The sequence below is a fragment of the Podarcis filfolensis genome (genome assembly GCF_964270895.1).
Source record: "Podarcis filfolensis genome assembly, chromosome: 9".
Taxonomy (NCBI): domain Eukaryota; kingdom Metazoa; phylum Chordata; class Lepidosauria; order Squamata; family Lacertidae; genus Podarcis; species Podarcis filfolensis.
The window spans coordinates 62,477,182-62,500,149 of record NC_139610.1 but is presented as its reverse complement, the minus strand read 5'-3'; the positions used below and the strand labels follow the sequence as shown (position 1 = coordinate 62,500,149).

Below are 22,968 nucleotides of genomic sequence, written 5' to 3'. Positions count from 1 at the left end.
CACAACTTCAGAAGGTGGCAGTCTTCAAAGGAACCAAAAAGCATTGCATACATCACTTGTGGCCAGTTGCAGTTCTTCAGGATTAGGGTAGCTGACCCTGGGGTCCTGACCATAATCCAGCTTTAGTGTCTATGCTCTGGCTCAGTAATTTACGACAACACCGTTGTTCCACATATATGAAGTATTTAGCATCTTCAGTCTTCATTGACTGCTTTTAGAGCTGTCTGCAAATGACCTATCAAAAATTTTCCAACTTCTTAATGGGCAGGAAAAAATATGAGGAAACATTTCACCAACTTTCTCCTGGAGAAGGAAAAGTTCTCCAACAGTTTCTCAAAGTTGAGGATTCCAGCATAGCTTCCTTCTTTTTTTCACCTAGGTTGTACTGTTTTCCCCTTGCTGCTGCTGGAACTGTGTTGGCAACCGAGCCACCATTTTGTTTCATCCACAATGCCGCAACCTAGTGTCATTTTGGGCAATGTGGAAATTTGAAGTGCATTTTGGAGTTGGAGAAACATCCAAAGTATTTTGATGGAGGAACTGTTTTGAGGCTACTGAAATTTCTCAGGAGTGGGGGTACTTATCAAAAGGAAGCACCGTATTTTTTGCTCTATAAGACTCACTTTTTCCCTCCTAAAAAGTAAGGGGAAATGTGTGTGCGTCTTATGCGAATGCAGGCTGCACAGCTATCCCAGAAGCCAGAACAGCAAGAGGGATCGCTGCTTTCGTTGCGCAGCGATCCCTCTTGTTGTTCTGGCTTCTGAGATTCAGAATATTTTTTTCTTGTTTTCCTCCTCCAAAAACTAGGTGCGTCTTATGGTCTAGTGCGTCTTATAGAGCGAAAAATACGGTACTTCTTCACAGCCTGCACAATTAATCTACGGATGTCCCCCTGCCAAAGGATTTGGTGATGGCAGCTTGTTCAGATGGACTTAAAGGGGGATTAGACAAATTCACAGAGGAGAAGTCTATCAATAGTTATTATTTGTGACAGCTCTATGCAACCTCAAGGTTCAGAAATAGTTTGCCAATGAATAATATTTACTGGGGAGCAACTCGGGAGGATATTGTTGCCCTTATGTCCTGCTTGTGGGCTTCCCATAGGCATCTGATTGGACAGTGTGGAAAACAGGATGTTCAGTGAGATTGAGGGTGGGGAGCCTATGGCCTTCCAGATGCTGTTGGACACCAATTCCCATCAGCTCCAGCCAATATGGGCAATAGTCAGGGATGATGGAACTTGTAGTCTTGCATCACCAGAAAGGTCTCATATGCAAAGTGCATTGAACACTTTTAAAAGTGCCATCTGAACGCTAAATAAAATATGCTGTTAACTGTTGATTGAGAAAATAGTACAGATGTCTATTTTAATGCAGCGTATGCTTATTTGCAGCAGCTCCATGCAGAAATAACAACACAGGTGAAGTGGCCCTTTTGATGTCAGAGTTATTTCTAATTCACATTCAAATGACTTCACTCTGTTTGTAGAGAGCATTACAGGAGGAAATGGAGAAATTCTCACTCTATCCCTTTGCAATTTCTGCCCCCCCCCCCAAAAGAAAAAGAAAAAAACCCACATTCTTTTTTTAAAAAAAACCACCCAACTAATGTTCCCGATATTTAGTTTAATTTAAACCCAGACCATCATTATGCAGCTCGGCATCCAAACCTATTCATCTCTGGTTCAAACCTTCAATTAAGTGGAATGATCCAAAACTCTGGGCACTAAAATGGCACTGTGTGTTTATAAACGAAATCTGTGACTAGAAAAATGTTGAAGTTTGGAGAATTTCTGGTAAGAGTCCACTCAATGACATCATTCAAGGGAAGCAGTGATTGGCTGGTGAAGGGTAAAAATAGTGCTTATATCCCACTAGGATGGCCGAGAACAAACAGACGAACTGTTAAATCTCTGTCCCCTCACTCCTTTGAGACTAGCCTGTAAACTCTCAGGACTGCAAGCTGGTAAGTGACTAGCAACCGTAATTTTCTCTCCTCTTTAGACCACGGATTTCTGGATTTCTGACTCTAGCTTTGAGGTAACCTATGTTTCGTTTTGTAGGTGCAAATTTCTCTTACTTAAATCATTTTCTTGCTAGCCAGAAATTGCTTAAACAGAATAAGACCTGGGATGTTTTACATTTTACAAGCTAGTAGTATTTTGTAGCTCTTTGGCTTCAAAGTTGCTTGGCTGAACTTTATTTTACATCATTACTAGTGGGTGGAGGGAGGGCAGGAAGTCCAAAATTATTAACAACCACAATAGCAAAAGTTTTCTCTAGCTCTATGTAATGAGCCTGTGCTAATACTTAGCATTTATTTAGCATTTTGTGCACGTTCAGAGTATTCTCCATTCATTTACTCAGCAATCCATACATTACTGAGTAAGTCACTGTCATTCTCTCTGCCGTCTGTAGACAAGCCTGAGCCTAGCAGGTCACTGTCATGCTTAAAGCTACTTGGGTTCCTCAAACATCACATCAGCCACGACCTCATTAGGAGGCCATAAGCAACACACTGTGAGAACTCATCTGCTGTATGAAGTAAAATAAATGATGAGGGACTTCCTGGATCAACCTTTATATCAACCTTCCCTAACCAGGTGCCCTCCCCACCCAATGTTTTAGACGACAGCTCCTATCATCCCCTTCTGGTTGGGGCTGATGGAAGTTGTAGTCTAACAACAGGTGAAAGGCACCAAGTTGTGAAGATTTTATGCTGAGAAAACCAAACTAGGAATGTGGGTGCCATCAATTACTTTAGACCGTTTATTGAGGGGCCTTGGTCTATTTTAATGAAGTGAATGCATATAAAGCTGTAACCATTGTGATTTATTCCAGAATATTCAAAACTCGTTTACCCAGCCCCCGTACTATGATTTCAATCCTTACTGGCAAGGAACTTACCTAACATGGGTGGCTAACTCCCAAATTCAAGGCCTGAAGTTTTCTGGCTCCCCAAGACTCCACCAATTTTTATTGTAGTGGCAAAGGGAGGGGGACGCAGAACTGGGGTAGGCAGTCATCAGTCATCAAATTGATTATTTGAGCGGAGAGGAGGCGTTAATTCACCCTGATCAGTTGAGGAAGAGGAGGAGCTGTGTTCAAGAGAGCATGTGGGTAGCCACACCCATTATTGGCAATGTCTGCCACTGACATGCGGGACATGGGTGGCGCTGTGGGTTAAACCACAGAGCCTAGGACTTGCCGATCAGAAGGTCGGCGGTTCGAATCCCTGCGACGGGGTGAGCTCCTGTTGCTCGGTCCCTGCTCCTGCCAACCTAGCAGTTCAAAAGCACATCAAAGTGCAAGTAGATAAATAGGTACCACTCCGGCGGGAAGGTAAACAGTGTTTCCGTGCGCTGCTCTGTTTCGCCAGAAGCGGCTTAGTCATGCTGGCCACATGACTCAGAAGCTGTATGCCGGCTCCCTCAACAATAAAGCGAGATGAGCGCCACAACCCCAGAGTCGGCCACGACTGGACCTAATGGTCAGGGGTCCCTTTACCTTTACCACTGACATGAGATCTCCAATAATTGGTCAAGGATGACCTTTGGGTCAAAAAATAGCCGCTCCTGCTACCTTATATCAACAGTGAAGTTGTTAAGGAATGGATTGGCATATCAGTCTGTTAACAGGGCTGGATGACTGGAATGAGATAAAGATATCTACTTCTCTCAACCTTCCCCACAGCTGGCCCATGGAATCGGTCCAGAGTTGGTGTTTTGAGGTTTGAGGAGCACCAGCCTCATTCAATTAACTTTGTATTACTTCCTATCCCACTGAGATCCATGGAGCTGTTCCAGGACAGCTGTTCCTCACAATATCACTGCCAAATTCTCAAAAATAATGGGTAGTTGGAGGCAGTGAAATAAGAGATGCCTATTATATCACGTGAGGCTATGATGGTCTACATTACATGATAGGATGATGATAACATAATAGCTGCCTATACTATTACATGTGATTATGATAGGATCAAGAGTTGCTTTTGAGTATAGGACATGTTTGGCAGCCATATTTCAGAAAAAAACCCTTTTTTAAATTCCATCTTGACAGCAAATGTGAGGTCAAGTACAACATTTTTGGTGTCTCTGTTTTGCTTAAGTTTCCTCTGCTGCAAAGAAATAGCAACTTCACGGTGCAAAACAGCCATTCTCACCGCATGTATAAAGACTGGTGGTCTATTGGCAATGCTGAAATGTGATGAAGCGTGTTGGTCACACTGAAACATGACCAAGGGAGAGAGGAGGAGGGGCACCAGATGAAGGGAACAGATCATATATCAATGAAATAGCAGCAGCCCATTTCAAACCTGGCACAAGCAGGCAGCAACCTCAACCAAGGGTCTACCATTGTTGAGGCTGATGGCCTAAGTTCTCTTTACCAGCAGGGTGGCTGCCTCTGAGACTGCTCAAAGTGCCTCAGAGTAACCAGAACTGGTAGCTTTCTTAGCACTGCCCAGAGCACAGCATCCTCCATCTATCTGAAGGCAGCAGGCTAGCTTAGTGGGTTCATGGCAAATCGTGCATGGCCTACATAACATCTTCTGAGGCTCTCCTTCATGTGCCTCCTCCTCGAGAGGTCCAGAGGGTGGCAACACAAAATAGGCTTTCTCTGCAGTGGCTCCCCATCTGTGGAATGCTCCCGCAGGGAAGTTCGCCTGGTGCCTTCATTATACACCTTTAGGCGCCAGGCAAAAATGTACCTTTTTAACCAGGCCTTTGGTTTGGTTGACCTGATTGACATCCTGTACCCTTTTAAAATGTTGCTTTGGGGGGAGGGAGGGGTTTATTGGGTTATTGTTTTTACTTTGATTTTATATATTGTGATCTTTTCTGTGAACCACCCTGAGACCCGGGTATAGGGCGGTATATAAATTCAATTAACAACAACAACAGGGATGCGGGTGGCGCTGTGGGTTAAACCACAGAGCCTAGGACTTGCCGATCAGAAGGTCGGCGGTTCGAATCCCCGCAACGGGGTGAGCTCCCGTTGCTCAGTCCCAGCTCCTGCCCACCTAGCAGTTCGAAAGCACGTCAAAGTGCAAGTAGATAAATAGGTACCACTCCAGCGGGAAGGTAAATGGTGTTTCCGTGCGCTGCTCTGGTTTGCCAGAAGCGGCTTAGTCATGCTGGCCACATGACCCAGAAGCTGTACGCCGGCTCCCTCGGCCAATAAAGCGAGATGAGCACCGCAACCCCAGAGTCGGCCACGACTGGACCTAATGGTCAGGGGTCCCTTTACCTTTACCTCACCTTCTTGGTCTTTGGCTCTCAGTCAAGAGGCTCTGTAAGTTTGCCAAGAAACGGGCCTGTAGGTTCTGTTCAAAACTTAGGAAATTGCTTTATACAGAGTCAGATCATTGGTCCACCTAGCTCTATTCTGTCTACACTGACCAGGATTTCTCAATGGACACATGGAGGTCATTGGTGGGCCCAGTGGACACAGCCTTGTTTCCTTTTCCATGTGTTTACTCAACACACATTTATTGTGTGAATAGGACAGTGAAAATAACACCTGTCATGTATAAATGCCTGGTTTCCCAACCTAGAAGTGTATTTTCTTTTTTTATTTCCAGAAATCAGAAAAATGAAGGCAGCCCTAATCTTCCTCTGCATTTTGGGAATAGCTTGTGCCTTCTCGGTGAGTAAAATCAGCAATTATTTACGTAGCACAGGATGCATTGTGAGCATCTACTTCAATGACACTTATCGCAACTGTTTCTGAAGGGTACTGACCCTTCCATTCTGTGTTTTTGCATCTAGCAATTGGATTCCCTGCCAGCTGGCCCTGCCTGCTGGTGGACCATTGAAATGCTACAAGAAAACTCTGTGTATATTGGCAATATGCCTGTCTCTTGCTCAGGTCACACAGCCATATGCAAACAGAATGGGTGTGTGTGTGGATAAGTTGGCAGGAGGTCCCCAGTGGGGACTGGTCATGGATTGATGTCCGAGTTGCCTAGCCACAGCCACAACCACAAAAGTCATGGTTGAGGAGAAAGACATACCAATATCATTCATGAGACAAAATCAAACAGCTGCCGCTTAGCATCCAAGGAAGATGTGTACAAGGAGCCTTCCCATTCTGTTCCAGCTCCATCTCTTCTCCTTGACTTCTGAAATATACTTGGAGTCACAAGTGGATTTCATGCTCTTTATCCAGCTCATAGTAGTGAGGAATGGAAGTTCCCCCGAAATGTCTCCTTTATATACATTATTTACACAATGGGCCCCACGTGATTGGCTAATTCTGGGATTCTCCTGTAGGCCAATCAGGTTGCAGATTCACTTCCACCTGGAGTTGGATTGGGTGGCTCCTGCGGACCAATCAGACTGCTGCATTCTGGATCCTATTGTTCTAGGACCAATCAGACTGCTGCATTCTGAATCCTATTGTTCTAGGACCAATCAGACTGCTGCATTTTGGATCCTATTCAACTCAGTACATCTCTCTCTCTCTCTCCCTCTCTCTCTCTCTCTCTCTCTCTCTGAGAGAATAAATGGGTGATGGATGAATAGGATGCACTTGTGTGTCAATCTGAATAGATGGATGGGAGCTGCTGCTTTGCACCCCTGTGACAAATAACCCCCAAGGGAATGTGGCCCTTGGGTGGGTGGGTGAAGTTGTATCCCACCTAGAGCTTTGATTATTTGCAGCTAACTCACAGAAATGAAAATATCGCCTCCTTTAGGAATGCAAGATAATTCCATCGGAAATGGAAATGTGACCAGAAATTGCTGCAATTCACATGTTCATCTGAGGTTAGGAACCGAAATCACAAAACAGAATATAAGCGAAATTGGCCCTGTCTTTTTCAGTCTGCAAATGTTTCTGATGTTTCCCTGCCACCGAAATGCATTGAAATTAATTACATAACTGATTTGATTGCTTTTGGCCACAGCAAATAGCAAGGTGAATAATGTAGGTTGCAGAAGAAGCTGAACTGCAGCAAAATGGAAGCAACGCTGGTGGCAACAACAACAACAACACAGGATGGGGTGGAAATCTCTGGCTTCTTATATCCCTGCACATAGTACATTGTACAGTTTGTTGTTGTTTAGTCGTTGTTTAGTCGTTTAGTCGTGTCCGACTCTTCGTGACCCCATGGACCAGAGCACGCCAGGCACTCCTGTCCTCCACTGCCTCCCGCAGTTTGATCAAACTCATGCTGGTAGCTTCGAGAACACTGTCCAGCCATCTCATCCTCTGTCGTCCCCTTCTCCTTGTGCCCTCCATCTTTCCCAACATCAGGGTCTTTTCCAGGGAGTCTTCTCTTCTCATGAAGTGGCCAAAGTACTGGAGCCTCAGCTTCAGGATCTGTCCTTCCAAGGGCTGATTTCCTTCAAAATGGATAGGTTTGATCTTCTTGCAGTCCATGGGACTCTCAAGAGTCTCCACCAGCACCATAATTCAAAAGCATCAATTCTTCGGCGATCAGCCTTCTTTATGGTCCAGCTCTCACTTCCATACATCACTACTGGGAAAACCATAGCTTTAACTATACGGACCTTTGTTGGCAAGGTGATGTCTCTACTTTTTAAGATGCTGTCTAGGTTTGTCATTGCTTTTCTCCCAAGAAGCAGGCGTCTTTTAATTTCGTGACTGCTGTCACCATCTGCAGTGATCATGGAGCCCAAGAAAGTAAAATCTCTTACTGCCTCCATTTCTTCCCCTTCTATTTGTACAGTTTAGAATGATATATTTCTTTCTCTTATCACACTGCTGCTCTTTTCTATATCCCATCCAACTCCATCCTACAGATATAAAGAGAGGTCCATCACACTACAGATAATGAAAGAAAGAAAGGATAACTGTTTTGGTTCTTTGCTCAGCAGAAATAGCTTTGATCTATGAAGGCCAATCCTGCATACATCACTAGGTGTCACTCTAGTCTTGTTGTTTGGTGTGTGTGTCTTTGGTGGTGGGGTGAAGCTAAAGCAGAAGCAAACAGCACTTTAGTGCAACGTATGGACAAAATACAATTACTACAACACAACCCCAGATCAGAAGCCTGAAAGTGGGGAAGGAATAAAGAACACTTTCCTTTCTATTGTGGATATGTGTTTCACCTAGGAATCACTAAGGCCTGCACCCAAACCCAGCTAAGCAAGCAGGAAAAAAAGGAAAATCACCACCGCCTTAAGTAATCTCTTCTTTTCTTGCAGGTAAAAAACTTCAGAAGAAGATTCAAAGCAGAGGATTCTGAAGAAAATGCAGTATGTTGTCAACTAAATTAAATTCTCGGTTCAGAATGAAATGTGTCGATGCTTTCCTTAAATTCAACAGCTGAAATTCTTCTATCTTTTTTTCTGACAGGTATTCAAGAACAGATATAGGTATTTTCTTTATAGGTACCCCTACCTCTACCCACCTGTAAAGAGATATCAGGTAAATGCAATTCCTTTTTAAAATGCCAAACCCGAATCTTTAAAAATGTAAGAACCGTTACTGAGACACAAAATAAAGGCAAATACAGACGCTGAGTTAGAGGCCCTTTTGAGCCTAATTAATTATTATATGATGGCTCTAGTGTTTTGCCTCTGTGTAGTAGCAAGTGGTGTCCATTGGGGTTGGTGTGGCGGAATGTTAGGAGGCCAACAGTAGGAGAAGTCAGAGCCAATAAGAGGTACAGACAGGAAATTATCGTTTTGCTGTCGTTCTCCCTTCTGAGTTCTATAATGGCAATCCCGAAATTAAGGAGAAAGAAGCCACAGCTACTGCCACCTTCTGGATTGGATGTAGGTAAGCAGGCAGACAAGTAAGAGTTGGCTAAGGGCAGAATGAGGTTGCTTGAACAGTGCACCATTCCATACCATTCAACATTTGTCATAATAATAATAATAATAATAATAATAATAATAATAATAATTTTATTATATATACCCCACCCATCTGATTGGATTGCCCCAACGATTCTGGGCTGCTTCCAACACATATGAAAACATAATAAAACATGAAACGTTAAAATCTTCCCTATACAGGGCTAACTTCAGATGTCTTCTAAAGGTTGTATAATTGCTTATCTCCTTGGTTCGGGGGTCACATAACTCCAGTGCTTTTTCTTCTAAAAAAATGTTTAGGAGTACAGTCATACCTCGGGTTACGAACGCTGCAGGTTGCGTGTTTTCAGGTTGCGGACCATGCCAAACCCAGAAGTACCAGAACGGGTTACTTCCAGGTTTCGGCGCTCACGCATGTGCAGAAATACAAAATGACATCACACACATGCGCAGAATCGCGTCACGCACATGCGCAGACGCGGCGCTTCAGGCTGCAAACACTGTGGGTTGCGAACGTGCCTCCCGCATGGATCATGTTCGCAACCAGAGGTATGACTGTACTCTCATTTTGACTCAAGAAAATCACCATTTTATAGTTCAAATCGGGGAAAATAAATACAGTAAATGGACAAAAGTACAAAGACTCACAAAATGTTTAGGGGTATGCGTACCCTCAGGGAAAAATGCACTGCATAACTGTATACCCTCCAACATTTCTCTGATGAAAATAAGGGTGGACATTCCAGGACCAAATCTGAAACCAGGCAGTGGCGTAGAGTGGGGGGTGCAGGGGGGGCCGGCCGCACCGGGCGCAACATCTGGGGGTTAGGGGGCAGAAATCCACGGGTTAGGGGGCACAAATCCACGGGTTAGGGGGTGCAAATTACTTGCCTTGCCCCGGGTGCTGACAACCCACGCTACGCCACTGAAACCAGGACTGTCCCTGGAAAATAAGGTCTGCCATTCACCCTAATAGACCCATCTCCATCTATGTGTAGCCCTCAGAAATGACATACAAGTCACAGAACCATGAAACCCACAACCCCATGTGAAATCCCTTTTGTAATTTCAGGTCCTTGCCACATACACCGCAAAAAAGGTGTGTGTCTGGGGGTGTGTGTTTAGAATTTTGGAATTTTAAGCTGGTCCCGTGAGATCAGTGCTGATGGCCCAGGGAGGCAGTGCATGAGATAACTTGCCTCATGGCTCTGAATACAAGTCACAATATTTCTTATAATAACAACTTCCACTGTAAAGATAAGAAAAGGAAACAAAACCTTTGCCTGCAGCTATTCACACGGCAATTTCATATGTAGGAGTCTTGATCATTGTCTCTTAAATAGGGATTGAAGGATCTGACAATTTTGGTTCTCTTCAGCATCTCATTTCCCCCCAATTTTGTTCAGTTCTCCACATTTCTTTAGCATTTGGGGGGGAGTTGTGTGTGGAAAAAATCCTCAGGAAATTTCCTTAAGAATTTTCCTAATAAACAGATTTTTGTATGTTGTTTTGACCAATGTACACATTTTTTGCAAGCCATTTCTCGTAAGGTAACACATTTTTTGCATGTTATTTTCACAACTGGATTTAATTTATGCATACTTTCACCTAAGTAATATGCATTTTTGTAGACATTAATTTGTTGCAAAATTTGGATTACTGTGGATGTCAAAGGATGGCTGTGTTTCAGGTCTCATATTGTTTAAGTAAGTTCAGGTTCCCTTTGAAACGCAAACAGAATTGACATTGTCCCTCCACCCCTACTCTTGCATGTAAGAGAGAGATTCCAGCTGGGGCAGGGGGATGCTAATTACATGTTTTCAAGGATAGCTCATGCAAGAAGCCTAAAAATGGTCCTGCTTCTGGGAATGTTGTGCCGGCAGAATAGTGGTTTGGCATGTCTCTCGAGTACAGAGATATTTTTGTGCTTCGCTGTGTAGAAGATGAATCCTGTTCATATTTTTCTTGTTTGCCTCCTAAAAAAAAACAGGCATGGCTTTTAGGTTAAGGCCAATATAGACATACAACCCAAACATCTTGGGTGTCTAAGTACACTGTTCAGACCCTTAACGCTTGTAATAGGATAACATTTCCTAATCTAAAACTCAGGATGCTTCTGCAACATTCCAGTTTTTTATATGGGTGATAGGAAGAAACTGACATCCCCCCTTGAGAGCATTGCCAAAGTGTAGAGTGCTATGTGAGCTGAGAAGTGTGGTCCAGCCCATGCAGCTCTATGGCTGAAGTTCAGTGGGCCTGTCGCCGTATAAAAAGCCTGAATGAAAGTCTCTCTGGGAATCAAATATATGATTCTATGATAAGCTGCTCTGAGCTCTTTGGCTGAAGGTCAGATGCTGAGTAGCATCCATTTTTCATAATCCTTGCTCCTTTTTTAAAGTTTGGACACATAATAGTAATAATAAGTGTGTGTGTGTAAAAATATTCTACAACCTTTTAAATAATAATAATAATAATAATAATAATAATAATAATAATAATTTTATTTATACCCCGCCCTTCCCAGTTCAGAAAACCGGGCTCAGGGCGGCTAACAACAAATTTAAAAAAACAGTAATTGATTCAACAAAAAACAGCATAAAACACAGTATAAAACGTGAATAATAATAAATTCAGAATTCAAAAATCAATTTAGGGGGAAATGTGTCTATGGGAAGGTTGGGGTTATTGTTTTACTGTTCTTAATAATTACTTGTTTTTATCCTGTGTTTTATTCTGTGAACCGCCCTGAGATCTTATGATGAAGGGCTGTCTATACAGTGGTACCTCTGGTTACAAACTTAATTCGTTCCAGAGGTGCGTTTATAACCTGAAACCATTCTTAACCTGAGGTACCACTTTAGCTAATGGGGCCTCCCACTGCGGCCGCCACACGATTTCTGTTCTCATCCTGGGGCAAAGTTCTTAACCCGAGGTACTACTTCCGGTTTAGCGGAGTCTGTAACCCGAAGGGTTTGTAACCCGAGGTACCACTGTAAATCTAATTTTAAAAAAAGAAATAACTTTCACAGTATCAGCAGGACACAGAACAAACCAGAGACCTTCTGGTTTTAAACTTTGAATGTGGAGCCCCATATATATATATATATATATATATATATATATGCATAACAAGCATGTGGACTACCAAGCTCCTTCTGCACTATACATGCACCGTATTTTTCGCTCTATAAAACGCACCAGACCATAAGACGCACCTAGTTTTTGAAGGAGGAAAACAAGAAAAAATAATATTCTGAATCTCAGAAGCCAGAACAGCAAGAGGGATCTGGCTTCTGGGATAGCTGCGCAGCCTGTATTCGCTCCATAAGATGCACACGCATTTCCCCTTACTTTTTGGGAGGGAAAAAGTGAGTCTTACAGAGCAAAAAATACAGTAATTCCCAGATTGGTTTAACAATCAATCCCTTTTCCCAAAGACATATGAGAATAGTAGTTCTGTGAGGGGAAAGGGGTGCATGTGTGTCTCCCGACAATTCTCACCACCCTTAACAAATTACAGTTCCCAAGATTCTTTGGGGGAAGACGTGACTATTTAAAGTGGGGTGATACTGCTTTAAATGTATAGTGCAGATGGGATTGTTGCTGTTTGGGGTGTGTGTGTGTGTTTGAAGTTGACCGTTTACATGTGTACAATTCAGCATTCTGTTTTGTGATAGAAATACGGGAAATGCCTCACAATTGTATCTCTTTTTAGTTTAACAGTGACTCATCCGAAGAAGGCTATGGTGGTGATAGTTCAGAAGAGGAGGAGGAAGAAGAAGAAGAAGGGGTAAGAGACATGTTTGGCATTGGTCACAACAAACCAAGGAGCGTAAGAAAACAACCAGGATTGTTTTTATAGACTGTACTCTGCGAGCGTCCATGGTGACGATTACTAACTGCCCACAAGTTTCCATTCTGGTTCCTCGCAATATTTTTCAAGTCTCAAGTCATCTAAACAAGAGCTAACCCTTAAAGACACAGTGAGAGATTGTGAGAGCCAAAGGTTTAGAGACAGATGTGACTTTTGTCCATTTATACCAATGCAGCTGTTATGGTCCTCAGGTGAACCATTCAATAATATTTTGTTCTTCAGTACTTGGGCAGGTCAGCTTTAATTCACCCTCAGGTATTCTTTTATAAGGATAATCACATAACTAAAGAATTATGATTTAAAGAAACACCTTGTGATATATATACGATCGAGATATCATCCAAAACCAATTGGGAGTGCATTTTGTGATATCGGTTTCATAATTTTTGACCTGGCAATATATTGCAAATCATGATGTGTGTGAGGACTGGACGATATATCATCCAAAGCAGGTTTGAAGTCCATATCGTGACATTGGTTTCATAATTTTTGACCTGGCAATATATCATGAATCATGGTGTGTGGGTGTGGGTGGATGTTATGCAAAAATCACAATGTGGGAAAAACCATGAAGCCAGCCAATAGCTCCATCCTTATTTCAGACATTGTGATATACAGTTGTACCTTGGCTGACGAATGCCTTGCAACTCGAACGTTTTGGCTCCTGAATGCCGCAAACCGGAGTGAGTGTTCCGGTTTGCGAACGTTCTTTGGAACCTGAATGTCTGACACGGTTTCCATGGCTTCCGATTTACTGCAGGAAGGTCGTGCAGCCAATCAGAAGCCACGCCTTGGTTGCCAAACATTTTGGAAGTCAAATTGACTTCCTGAATGGATTCCATTCGGCTTCCGAGGTACGACTGTATTGGTATATTAGATGTTTAGTTGGTGATATATTGCGATGTTGAAAACCAGATATCACTTCCTACATCAAGAAAATAGTTATGTTATGGAGGAAGGTTCAGCCTAGCCTTTCCTCTGCTTCTCCGCCTGCTCCCTCAACTGTACAAAGTCCACTCAATCCACAACCTGGTAGAATCTGGGAAGGGCTTTCCCACTACTCCTCAGCCCCACTGTAATCAATAGGACAGGCATAGGCAAACTCGGCCCTCCAGATGTTTTGGGACTACAACTCCCATCATCCCTAGCCAACAGGACCAGTGGTCAAGGATGATGGGAGTTGTAGTCCCAAAACATCTGGAAGGCCAAGTTTGCCTATGCCTGCAGTAGGACTTAGGTCTCCTTAAGCCAGTGGACTTGAGTCTTATTTCCTTTGGATTGTCCCCAAAGAGCCATCCACAACAAGACCCACCTCAGTCAAACAGAAAGCAAGCCCATTGACACAAAAAGGGACAATGTGTCCACAAAGAGCAACGGTCCCTGACACAGGCCCTGGCGTATTTGCAGTGTTGGCTGTTATGCATCTTCTCCATGTTTGTATTTACCTCAGGACCGTGTTAGCTCCCCGAGAGCTGATATAATCTCCTAGGTAAATATGTATCTTGGTATACATGTTATTTGGGGAACACATATTTTACCTGAACAGCCTGGAATAGCTTCTTCATTTCAGTACCGTTATGGTCTCTTGGGTCAATATGTGCTTAGACACAAGAGTATTTATAAAAAATGATTTTTTTTGGCCTGACTTGGATGTCAAAAGCTACAAGAGTGTCCTATTGTACTTTTGGGGCAGATGTTTTCTCCCATGTAAATGAAGTTCCTGCATGAGAATCAGAACTCTACACACATTTGTCTCAAGCCCTGAGCCTTCTGGGTCCACTCTGTTAAGGTGTTGTTTCTATGAACAGTTATTGGGGGGGGGTCTAAGTTAAATGTAGGCTTCACCATCTCACCCAACCTTTTACTATTTCTCTGGTTACTAGAGAAAGCCTTCTTGGCTTTCCCCAAAAAGGCTCTTTCGTAGGTTCTCTGTGGCTTCAACAATGGGGATTTACTTCTGAGTAAGGTTCTCTTTGTCACCATGATAATTAGCCAGCTTTCCTGAGGTGCAGGCCCTGAGATTTAGGGGCAGAATCTGGAAACTAGAGGATGAGACTCAATGGATCACAGTGGAGCCTGGTAGGGTAGGGGCAGAGCAGAGCAGTGCCTGGTGACTGAGGACAAAGGATGGCACCTGGTGGATCAGAAGAAGTGCCAGATTGGGCTTCCAAGTGAAGCAACCTGGTGGCAAGAGTTATAAGAAACAATTATTTTAGGGAGACAAACACCTTGTTTTGCAACCTAACTTCTTGCTGCGTGAACGGAAGGAGCTTCTGGTCATAGAAGGAGAGTTGGACGGGTCCCTAATAAAAAGTTAACCTCCTGTCTTTAATTGGGCAACCCTCCTTTCTCTCTTAAAGCACTTGGCTTCACCTAAAGAATTCTGGGAATTGTAGTTTCTCCCACCAGAGAGCTACAATTCCCAGCACCTTTAACTACAGTTCCCAAGTTTTTTGGGGAAAGGAGTTATCTCTCTTGGCTGTTGGTGGTGCAAAGTCACAAGCAGTCTCTACACACGTACAAGGGTTTGTGTGAAAGAGTGTACACTTGTTGATTTGGACAGGTCAGCTGTTGTGTACACATTCACACAAACTGTACACCCAGTGAAATTTACATGTGAATGACTCCACAAGCATGCAGCTCAACTATCTGTGTACACAGGTATAGACTGTACACTTATTGAATATATTGTGTGAACACCATAAAATGTACCAAAGTGCCTTTAGAAATATGTATTTTAGGATAAAAAATATGTTTATAAATGTGTACAGTGATATAAAGGATACATGTATCTCTTGTGAGAAAATACATTCAGAAATATATATTTAAATACAATTTTTCACACAGATTCATGCAAAACCAGGATGGGATGGACATTCTGATTCTTCTCTTGAAGAAGATGGTTAAAACACTAAAACTTCTCTCATATATATATATATATATATATATAATGTTGTGTTTAATACTTGCTGTAAAATGCCTTGAGTATAGTCTTTAAAATGGAAAGGTGGGGACTGTCTTTCCAAAGAAGCAAACAAACAAATAATCCTCACAGTTGGCAAACACTAATTACAACAGAATAGGGCTTTAGAGGTAAAGATTTATTTATTACCAGCTCTGCTAGGCTGTAATTTGCACACATGAGAGGCAATTATCCTGTGTCAATGCTTTTTGGGGGAGCAGGAGCAGGAGGCCTGAACATCAGGGCCAATGTTTGCACTGTACCCTCTGTCCATAATATATTTTGTTGGGAAGCAATTAGTAATTAGAATGGTATGGAGAAAAGTACTCTAAAACACAATTTACTAAATGTATGTGGAATATACACACACACACACACACACACACACACATATATATATATATATATATATATATATATATATATATATTCAAAGAGGTGGGGAGTGTAAATTAGGGATTTTAAAAGGAACAAAGTGGGGAGGGGAAATTGAAGACATGTGGGGCTGCAAGTGGGAAATAGTAAGTAGTTAGCACAGTCATAGAATCATAGAATTGTAGAGCTGAAAAAGACAACGAGGGTCTCCTCTAGTCCAACCCCCTGCAATGCAGGGATCTTTTGAATTAGGTTGCAAAATCGTACCGATCCTGGTAAGACTTACCTTACAAGCAGCCCTTCAGGGGTGGATGGAAATGGACTAAATGAAAACATTATATTTCCTGATAATTTTTTATTGCGATCTTAAGAAACTTTAAGTCATTTGAAAATATGTTCAAAGGAACAATGGGAACAAAAATCACATAGAAGCCTCCAGTTGACTGTAGTAGCTGACAGCTGCTACAGGGATCTGGGGTGCTTCATTGCATCCCTTCCTCCAGAGCTGTTGCTCACTTATTTACCTATCCTGGCAGCACTTCCTTGTCCCTCCACTCTTCTGCCAGGTGCTGACAAGGATGTAAGTGGTAGAAATGCAATACTGCAGTTGAAAGAGGGCTCTTGGGATTCCAAGCTGCCATGACAGACAGCTGGAGGCTTCTATTCACATGCCTCAGTATGTAGAAAAGCAGAATGTCACTTGCGAATATTCAGAAAGCACCACTGTATTTCTCGGATCCATCTCAATGGTTTTGCTACTGGCTATGTCCAGCCTCGACAAAAGCAGAACCTCAGGAACATTTAAACAAACAAGAACACTATAATTGCTTTTTATAGAGGTTGTAATGCTCTCAGACTGCTATCCAAATAGCCAGCCACACCATGCAATTTTGCAAGTTCTCGCAACAGAGAAGAAAATAACGTAGGTTTTTACTGGCACTGGACGACATCTTATTTTAAGTGTTTTAACTGCCTGATCCTAAGAACTGCTGCCCCGGCACAGAAGTGCTGCCCCGGCTTGCTCTGACCAACAGCAATGCCAGAGCAATGCTGCAAAACATGATGTTATGCCAGTTTGCGGTGAGGTTGTGCCAGCATTGGGGGCACTGGTGCCAGTGCAAATGTTTGATCCAGGACCTGAGGTTCACTTTCCCAGTTTGCCCTTCAAATATCAGGTAGTTGCCTTGATGACAGCTGTAGCAGAAAGTGCCCTAATCCCCCATCTCTCAGTCAAACTAATTTAAATCTTAAAATGTGTGTGCATCCAGCCCAATCGCCTTCTAAATGCGGCCCACGGATGGTCCGGGAATCAGCGTGTTTTTACATGGGTAGAATGTGTGCTTTCATTTAAAATGCATCTCCGGGTTATTTGTGGGGCCTGCCTGGTGTTTTTACATGAGTAGAATGTGCGCTTTTATTTAAAATGCATCTCTGGGTTATTTGTGGGGCATAGGAATTCGTTCATTTCCCCCCAAAAAATACAGTCCCCCCCCCACAACTTCTGAGGGACCGTGGACCGGCCCCCTCCTGAAAAAGTTTGCTGTCCCCTGCTCTAGAATAAATACCAGATGCTAGTTGTGATTCCACAATGCAACATGTGTGCATTTGGATCATCATTCCAATATTAGCCTGGAAACATTTTTTTCAAGCTTCGTCTGTTGTTTTTTTTATAAAATATGGTAAGCAGTGTTTCTATTTCATTTGGTCTGGCATGTGGATCTATCTATCAGCCGTCTCGTTGTCTGTCTGGTGAAATCTGCACACATGTTAAAAACGTTGTGAAAATGCTTTTTTTAAAAAAAATATCATTTTGAAAAATGCTTTGAATTCGTTATAGCTCACAACCGCCATCTTGTGTCAGAATTATATATTGCACTTTACAACACATTCAAAACGTTTTATTTGCAGCTGTATAGCTGAGTCCTCTGTCTCAATCTCTCTTACACACACCATGGACTCTGTTGAGCTGGGACGATTTCAAAGTGGGAGGTAGACAGGTGCTATAATTTATGTCACTGTCTGATGACAATGAAGGCTTTTGAGCATCACAAAGGTCTTCTTCATATAGTGCATAAAGAGCTGTTTAATGTCTTCTCTATGCACCAGTCATAATCTGATGTAATAATAATAATAATAATAATAATAATAATAATAATAATAATTTATTTATACCCTGCCCATCTGGCTGGGTTTCCCCAGCCACTCTGGGCGGCTTCCAACAAAACACTAAAATACAATAACCTATTAAACATTAAAAGCTTCCCTAAACAGGGAAGCTAAACAGATATATGGTTATTGCAAACATAAGAAATGGAAGGAGAGGGGGAGTTGCCCATTCTATAAACGCAGAAGGGCAGTGTTTACTGCATCTACTGAAGTTGAAATTAATCCTGAGATTCCTGGTTTTTGATACATCTCCAGGGACAGTCAAATGAAGAAAACAATGAAGGTGGAAAGGAGAATGAAGAGGCGACAGAGGCTCCTAATGCAGCAGTGACTGCAGATAAAAAGGGCACTAGCAAAGCCACACCTCCTAAGCAGGTAAGATTGGTGGCCCTTTAATACCCCTGCAATAAATGGAAAGCTGTACAGGTTGCTACTACCAGCCTGTTGCCCCAAACCATCCCATATAATGGGGTGCTTTCTTCTCAATAGCATTAAGGCAAGTTCCCCTCCCATTGCAAATAGTGGGGTGGAGGGGAGTTGATTCAGATCAGGACTGCTGTGGGGGGCAAAGGGTTGAAGTTTCCTACCCTCTCCCATGCCATGGTCCTCATCCAACTCAGACAGGGGCATATCTGTCATGGCAGCAGCAAATCTGGTCCTCTACGGACGCAGCAGGGCTTCTACCACATCCTATGGTCCTTCAGCAGGTGGAATGTGGACATGGGTTTGCACCCTAAAACAGTTAACATAAATAGAGTGCAATGGCAAGTGCCGCCCCCTAGACTTCTCCATCTGGCCTAATGGATTTTTTCCAAGCCACGCCTTCTCCTTAGCCACACCCCTCACCCCTCTTGCTTTACCCCTCTTGCTTGGGTGTTTCTTTTTCAGGACAGGTCCTCTTTTTCAGGGGTAATATTTCTGTCCCAGTGGATATTTTTAAATTTGCCAAAATGTCTCTGGGCTATACTTTCTGGATGAGACGTAGACATAATGGGTGGTTGAAGACTTGCTTACCTCTTCTCATCTCCTTCCACCCTCAGCAATATATCACAGCTTCTTATAGCCTACATATAGTAGAAGTATTTAAATGAGAGTCCTCTTTTTTTTGCTGTTCAAGATATGGCAACCCTGGTTCTGATTGCCTGGAATGTGTCCCTTGAACTCTAATAATGGCTCTTGCTTGCTCGCAAGGAGGATAGAGAGAGGTGTGTGTAGAAGCTAACCTCCTGTATAAGAGTAAAATTCATATTCATTTCTCCACCCACTGTAGCTTCTGGCCTCTGGAAGGCTGCCCAGAACATGTGACATTAGCCACAGTCCATATCTATCCTGTAGCTTCTTGAGGAATGCTGCTGCTTTCTGCGTTTTCCTCCAAATCACCTTCCATCCAATATGAAAATGGTAGTTGCACTCACTTGGCAGTGAAGCCAAGAGTACATTTGAGAAGGCTGTGGCACATGCACAGATGACAGTGTATGTGCACACGACAGCTTCATCAATAGATGTCTGGGAGGGGTTGCAGGTACGGGGAAACCAAACAGGTAAAGGGCACCAGGTGAAGGCATCCTCAGCCCCTCTCTAGTGTGTACAGCAATGGGGCAAATGCAACATGAAACACAGTGGTGCGAAAACAACCTCGCTGCATTTTAAGCCGCTAATCCCGGCATAGGCAAACTCGGCCCTCCAGATGTTTTGGGACTACAACTCCCATCATCCCTAGCTAACAGGACCAGTGGTCAGGGATGATGGAAATTGTAGTCTCAAAACATCTGGAGGGCCGAGTTTACCTATGCCTGCACTAATCAGAGTTAGAAACTCAGATATATATGCTAGGCTCCAAATGGCTCCTTAAACCAGGGTTACAGTCACCAAAACGGAATGCCTAGCTACCATTTTGGAGGCAGATAGTTCGAAAGTCGTATTTTTCAGTACGACTTTTTGGTTCCTGTAATTCATTCCGATTGTACAATACAGATGGAATATAGCAGATAGAATTCTACAGGGTGTGTTGCTAGTGTGTGAAAGCAGTCAAGATGCAAGAATTCCCCAGGCATGCACCTCCATATGAAGGAGACGTCAGGCACCATCCTGCCCAGGCATCTTCACTTGGTTGCAAGTGCCCAATAGTAAAAGGTAAAAGGACCCCTGACCATTAGGTCCAGTCGTGACCGACTCTGGGGTTGCAGCGCTCATCTCGCTTTACTGGCCGAGGGAGCCGGCGTACAGCTTCCAGGTCATGTGGCCAGCATGACTAAGCCACTTCTGGCGAACCAGAGCAGCGCACGGAAATGCCGTTTATCTTCCCGCTGGAGTGGTACCTATTTATCTACTTGCACTTTGACGTGCTTTTGAACTCCTAGGTTGGCAGGAGTGGGGACCGAGCAACGGGAGCTCACCCTGTTGCGGGTATTCGAACCGCCGACCTTCTGATCAGCAAGCCCTAGGCTCTGTGGTTTAACCCACAGCGCCACCCGCGTCCCTTAAGTGGCCAATAGCCAGGTGCAAAATGCGCCTGGTGAATTTTGAACGCTGCTGCTAATATATACACGGTCAAAGTTGTATCATGTAGAGGGTTAGACAACTCCTGTTCACTGCTATTTGGGATCACATGCGGACATGGTATGTTGATTAGTGGGAAAAGTTGTTATACTATGTTCCTAGCTTTCATATTTTGGATTGATTGCCTTGGATCACCCTACCTCCTTTCTAACTCTGGGTTTTCTCCCCCTTCCTGCCTCCCCCAATATTTTTGTGTCCATGCAGGGCCCTATAAAGAAAGAGCCCCTGGAGAAACCTGGAAATGGAGGAGCAGCTAAAAAGGGTGAAAAGGACAAAGCTCCCGAAAAAGGAGGGAAGGGAGAGGAAGACAGTGACGAAGAAGAAAACGAAGAGGAGGAAGAGGAAGAAGCAGAAACAGTGGACGAGAACGGAAGCGGCGTCAACGGCACAAGCACCAACAGCACCGCGGAAGAGAACGGAAATGGTGGCAATGGAGAAGAGGAAGAGGAAGAAGGGGAAGAAAACAAAGCGACCACTGCCATTCCCACCACCCTGCTCCCCACAGTCCTCCCCACCACGGAGTATCAGGACCAATACGAAACCACCACGGAGGACCAGTGGCACTATGACACGCCCTCTGAAGAGCCGTGGCCGTACGATACCACCACCACCGGTTATGAGAATGGCTATGAGGTTCAAACAGAATACTACGCGAGTGAGAATGGGCAGCCCCGAGGGGATACTTTCAGAGCCTATGAGGACGAGTATAGCTACTACAAAGGCCATGGGTACGACGTCTATGGCCAAGAATACTACTACAACCAATGAAGAAAAGAAGCCGTCTCTTGGCCTGCTTAATGTTTTGCATGGCAGTTCTTTGCAAATGCCTACTCAGGAAGATGTATCACAATATAACATGGTGCCTTTTAAGTGAGAGTGGAGGTTGCTGTCAGTTTTTATTGCTAACTATGAAAATGTATTCTTTTTGTCTCGTTTTTTTTTTTAAAATAACTGTTTTTGTTGCGCTTTTGACCAGTATTCATGTACCCGTTGTGGACTTTTTATAGGGTTTGCAGTTTTGTTTTTAGAACGGTTCGGAAGTGTGTCAAATGGAGTTATTGTCAAACTGAAGTGTGTCGTATGCTGTACATGCTCTGCCCCTGTGTTTCTGTTAAAGTCAAGATGAGTTTTGAAACATTCTGCAGGCTGGATTTGCTCTAAGTAAAGATAAAGAATGATGAAATTGCCAGGCCATTTTCATTTCTTTCCACATTGCCTTTGGGAAGCGCAGAGCAGTTTTCATGGGGCACCCGGAGGTCATCCTATCCAGCCAGGCTGAAATCTGCTTAGCTTGAACAGTGTAAAACCCAGTACTCAAATTACAGGTGAAGACATAGGATGAGAGAAAGGTAGGGGACTCTGTTATGAAATATACATATCCCATCTACTGAATCCCCTAACTTTAGCCAGACTATGTCCCCAATAGCCTTCTGAAAATAGGAACTATGGGACTTATAATAAAAGGTAACTGAGCCTCCACTACCCCTTATAATTCAAGTACTGGTGTCAACATTATGTGGCACAACCATAAAACATTCACATCCAGATCCTGACTAGGAATGAAAGGACCTGTAAGGTTCAATTCTCCCAGAGTTTCATCTTCCAACCTTAAATACAGTTCTCCACACATCTTGCAGCAATTTGCAATTTTTTTGGGGGGGGGGGAATCCTGATGGAAATTAATCAGAATTTCAGTGCAAATTTCTCCTAATAAACACATTTTTATATGCACTTTTGACTAATGTACACATTTTTGCAAGCAGTTTCCCACAGCAATGCATTTTTCTTGTGTCATCTTCACTAATAGCATCATTTTCATGCACACATTCCCCAAATATATGCATTTTTGTAAACACATTTGGTTGGAGAACAACATTGCAAAATTCAGAGAAGTGCGAATTCTGAAGAAATGCTGTGTTTTGGTTCACATACAGTGTTTCAGAAGGTGCAAATTTGATAATCAGGCTTTAAATGCACACCTGATTGGATTTCTCCTCCACTCCTAATCCTGACAAATATATGGGACCAGAAACCTCTCTTGACACACTTTTTCATGTTTGGACGCAGATAACACTGCAGATAAGTTTTCAAGTTGCAGCCACCAAAACAATGTAGAACTTCCACATTCCCTTGTGCATTTCTAGTCATGTATGTGTAAAAATGTAAACTAGCTTTGATGACTGCTTCCTCTTCCACATTATAACTTCCCTTCAACCGAGTAACAGCACACAAGTCTCACCATCATGC

General features: G+C 43.2%; 1 protein-coding gene across 1 annotated transcript; it reads left to right on the top strand.

Moving 5' to 3' along the window:
* Positions 1-5,591: 5,591 nt before the first annotated feature.
* On the top strand, positions 5,592-21,910 carry IBSP (integrin binding sialoprotein; the record flags this gene model as incomplete). The annotated part of the gene is made up of 6 exons (XM_083571795.1): positions 5,592-5,645; positions 8,171-8,221; positions 8,322-8,393; positions 12,501-12,575; positions 18,418-18,537; positions 20,926-21,910. The coding sequence occupies 6 exons, from the start codon at positions 5,592-5,594 to the stop codon at positions 21,487-21,489; spliced, it is 936 nt and encodes a 311-aa protein (XP_083427921.1). The 3' UTR covers positions 21,490-21,910.
* Between the last annotated feature and the right edge of the window lie 1,058 nt (positions 21,911-22,968).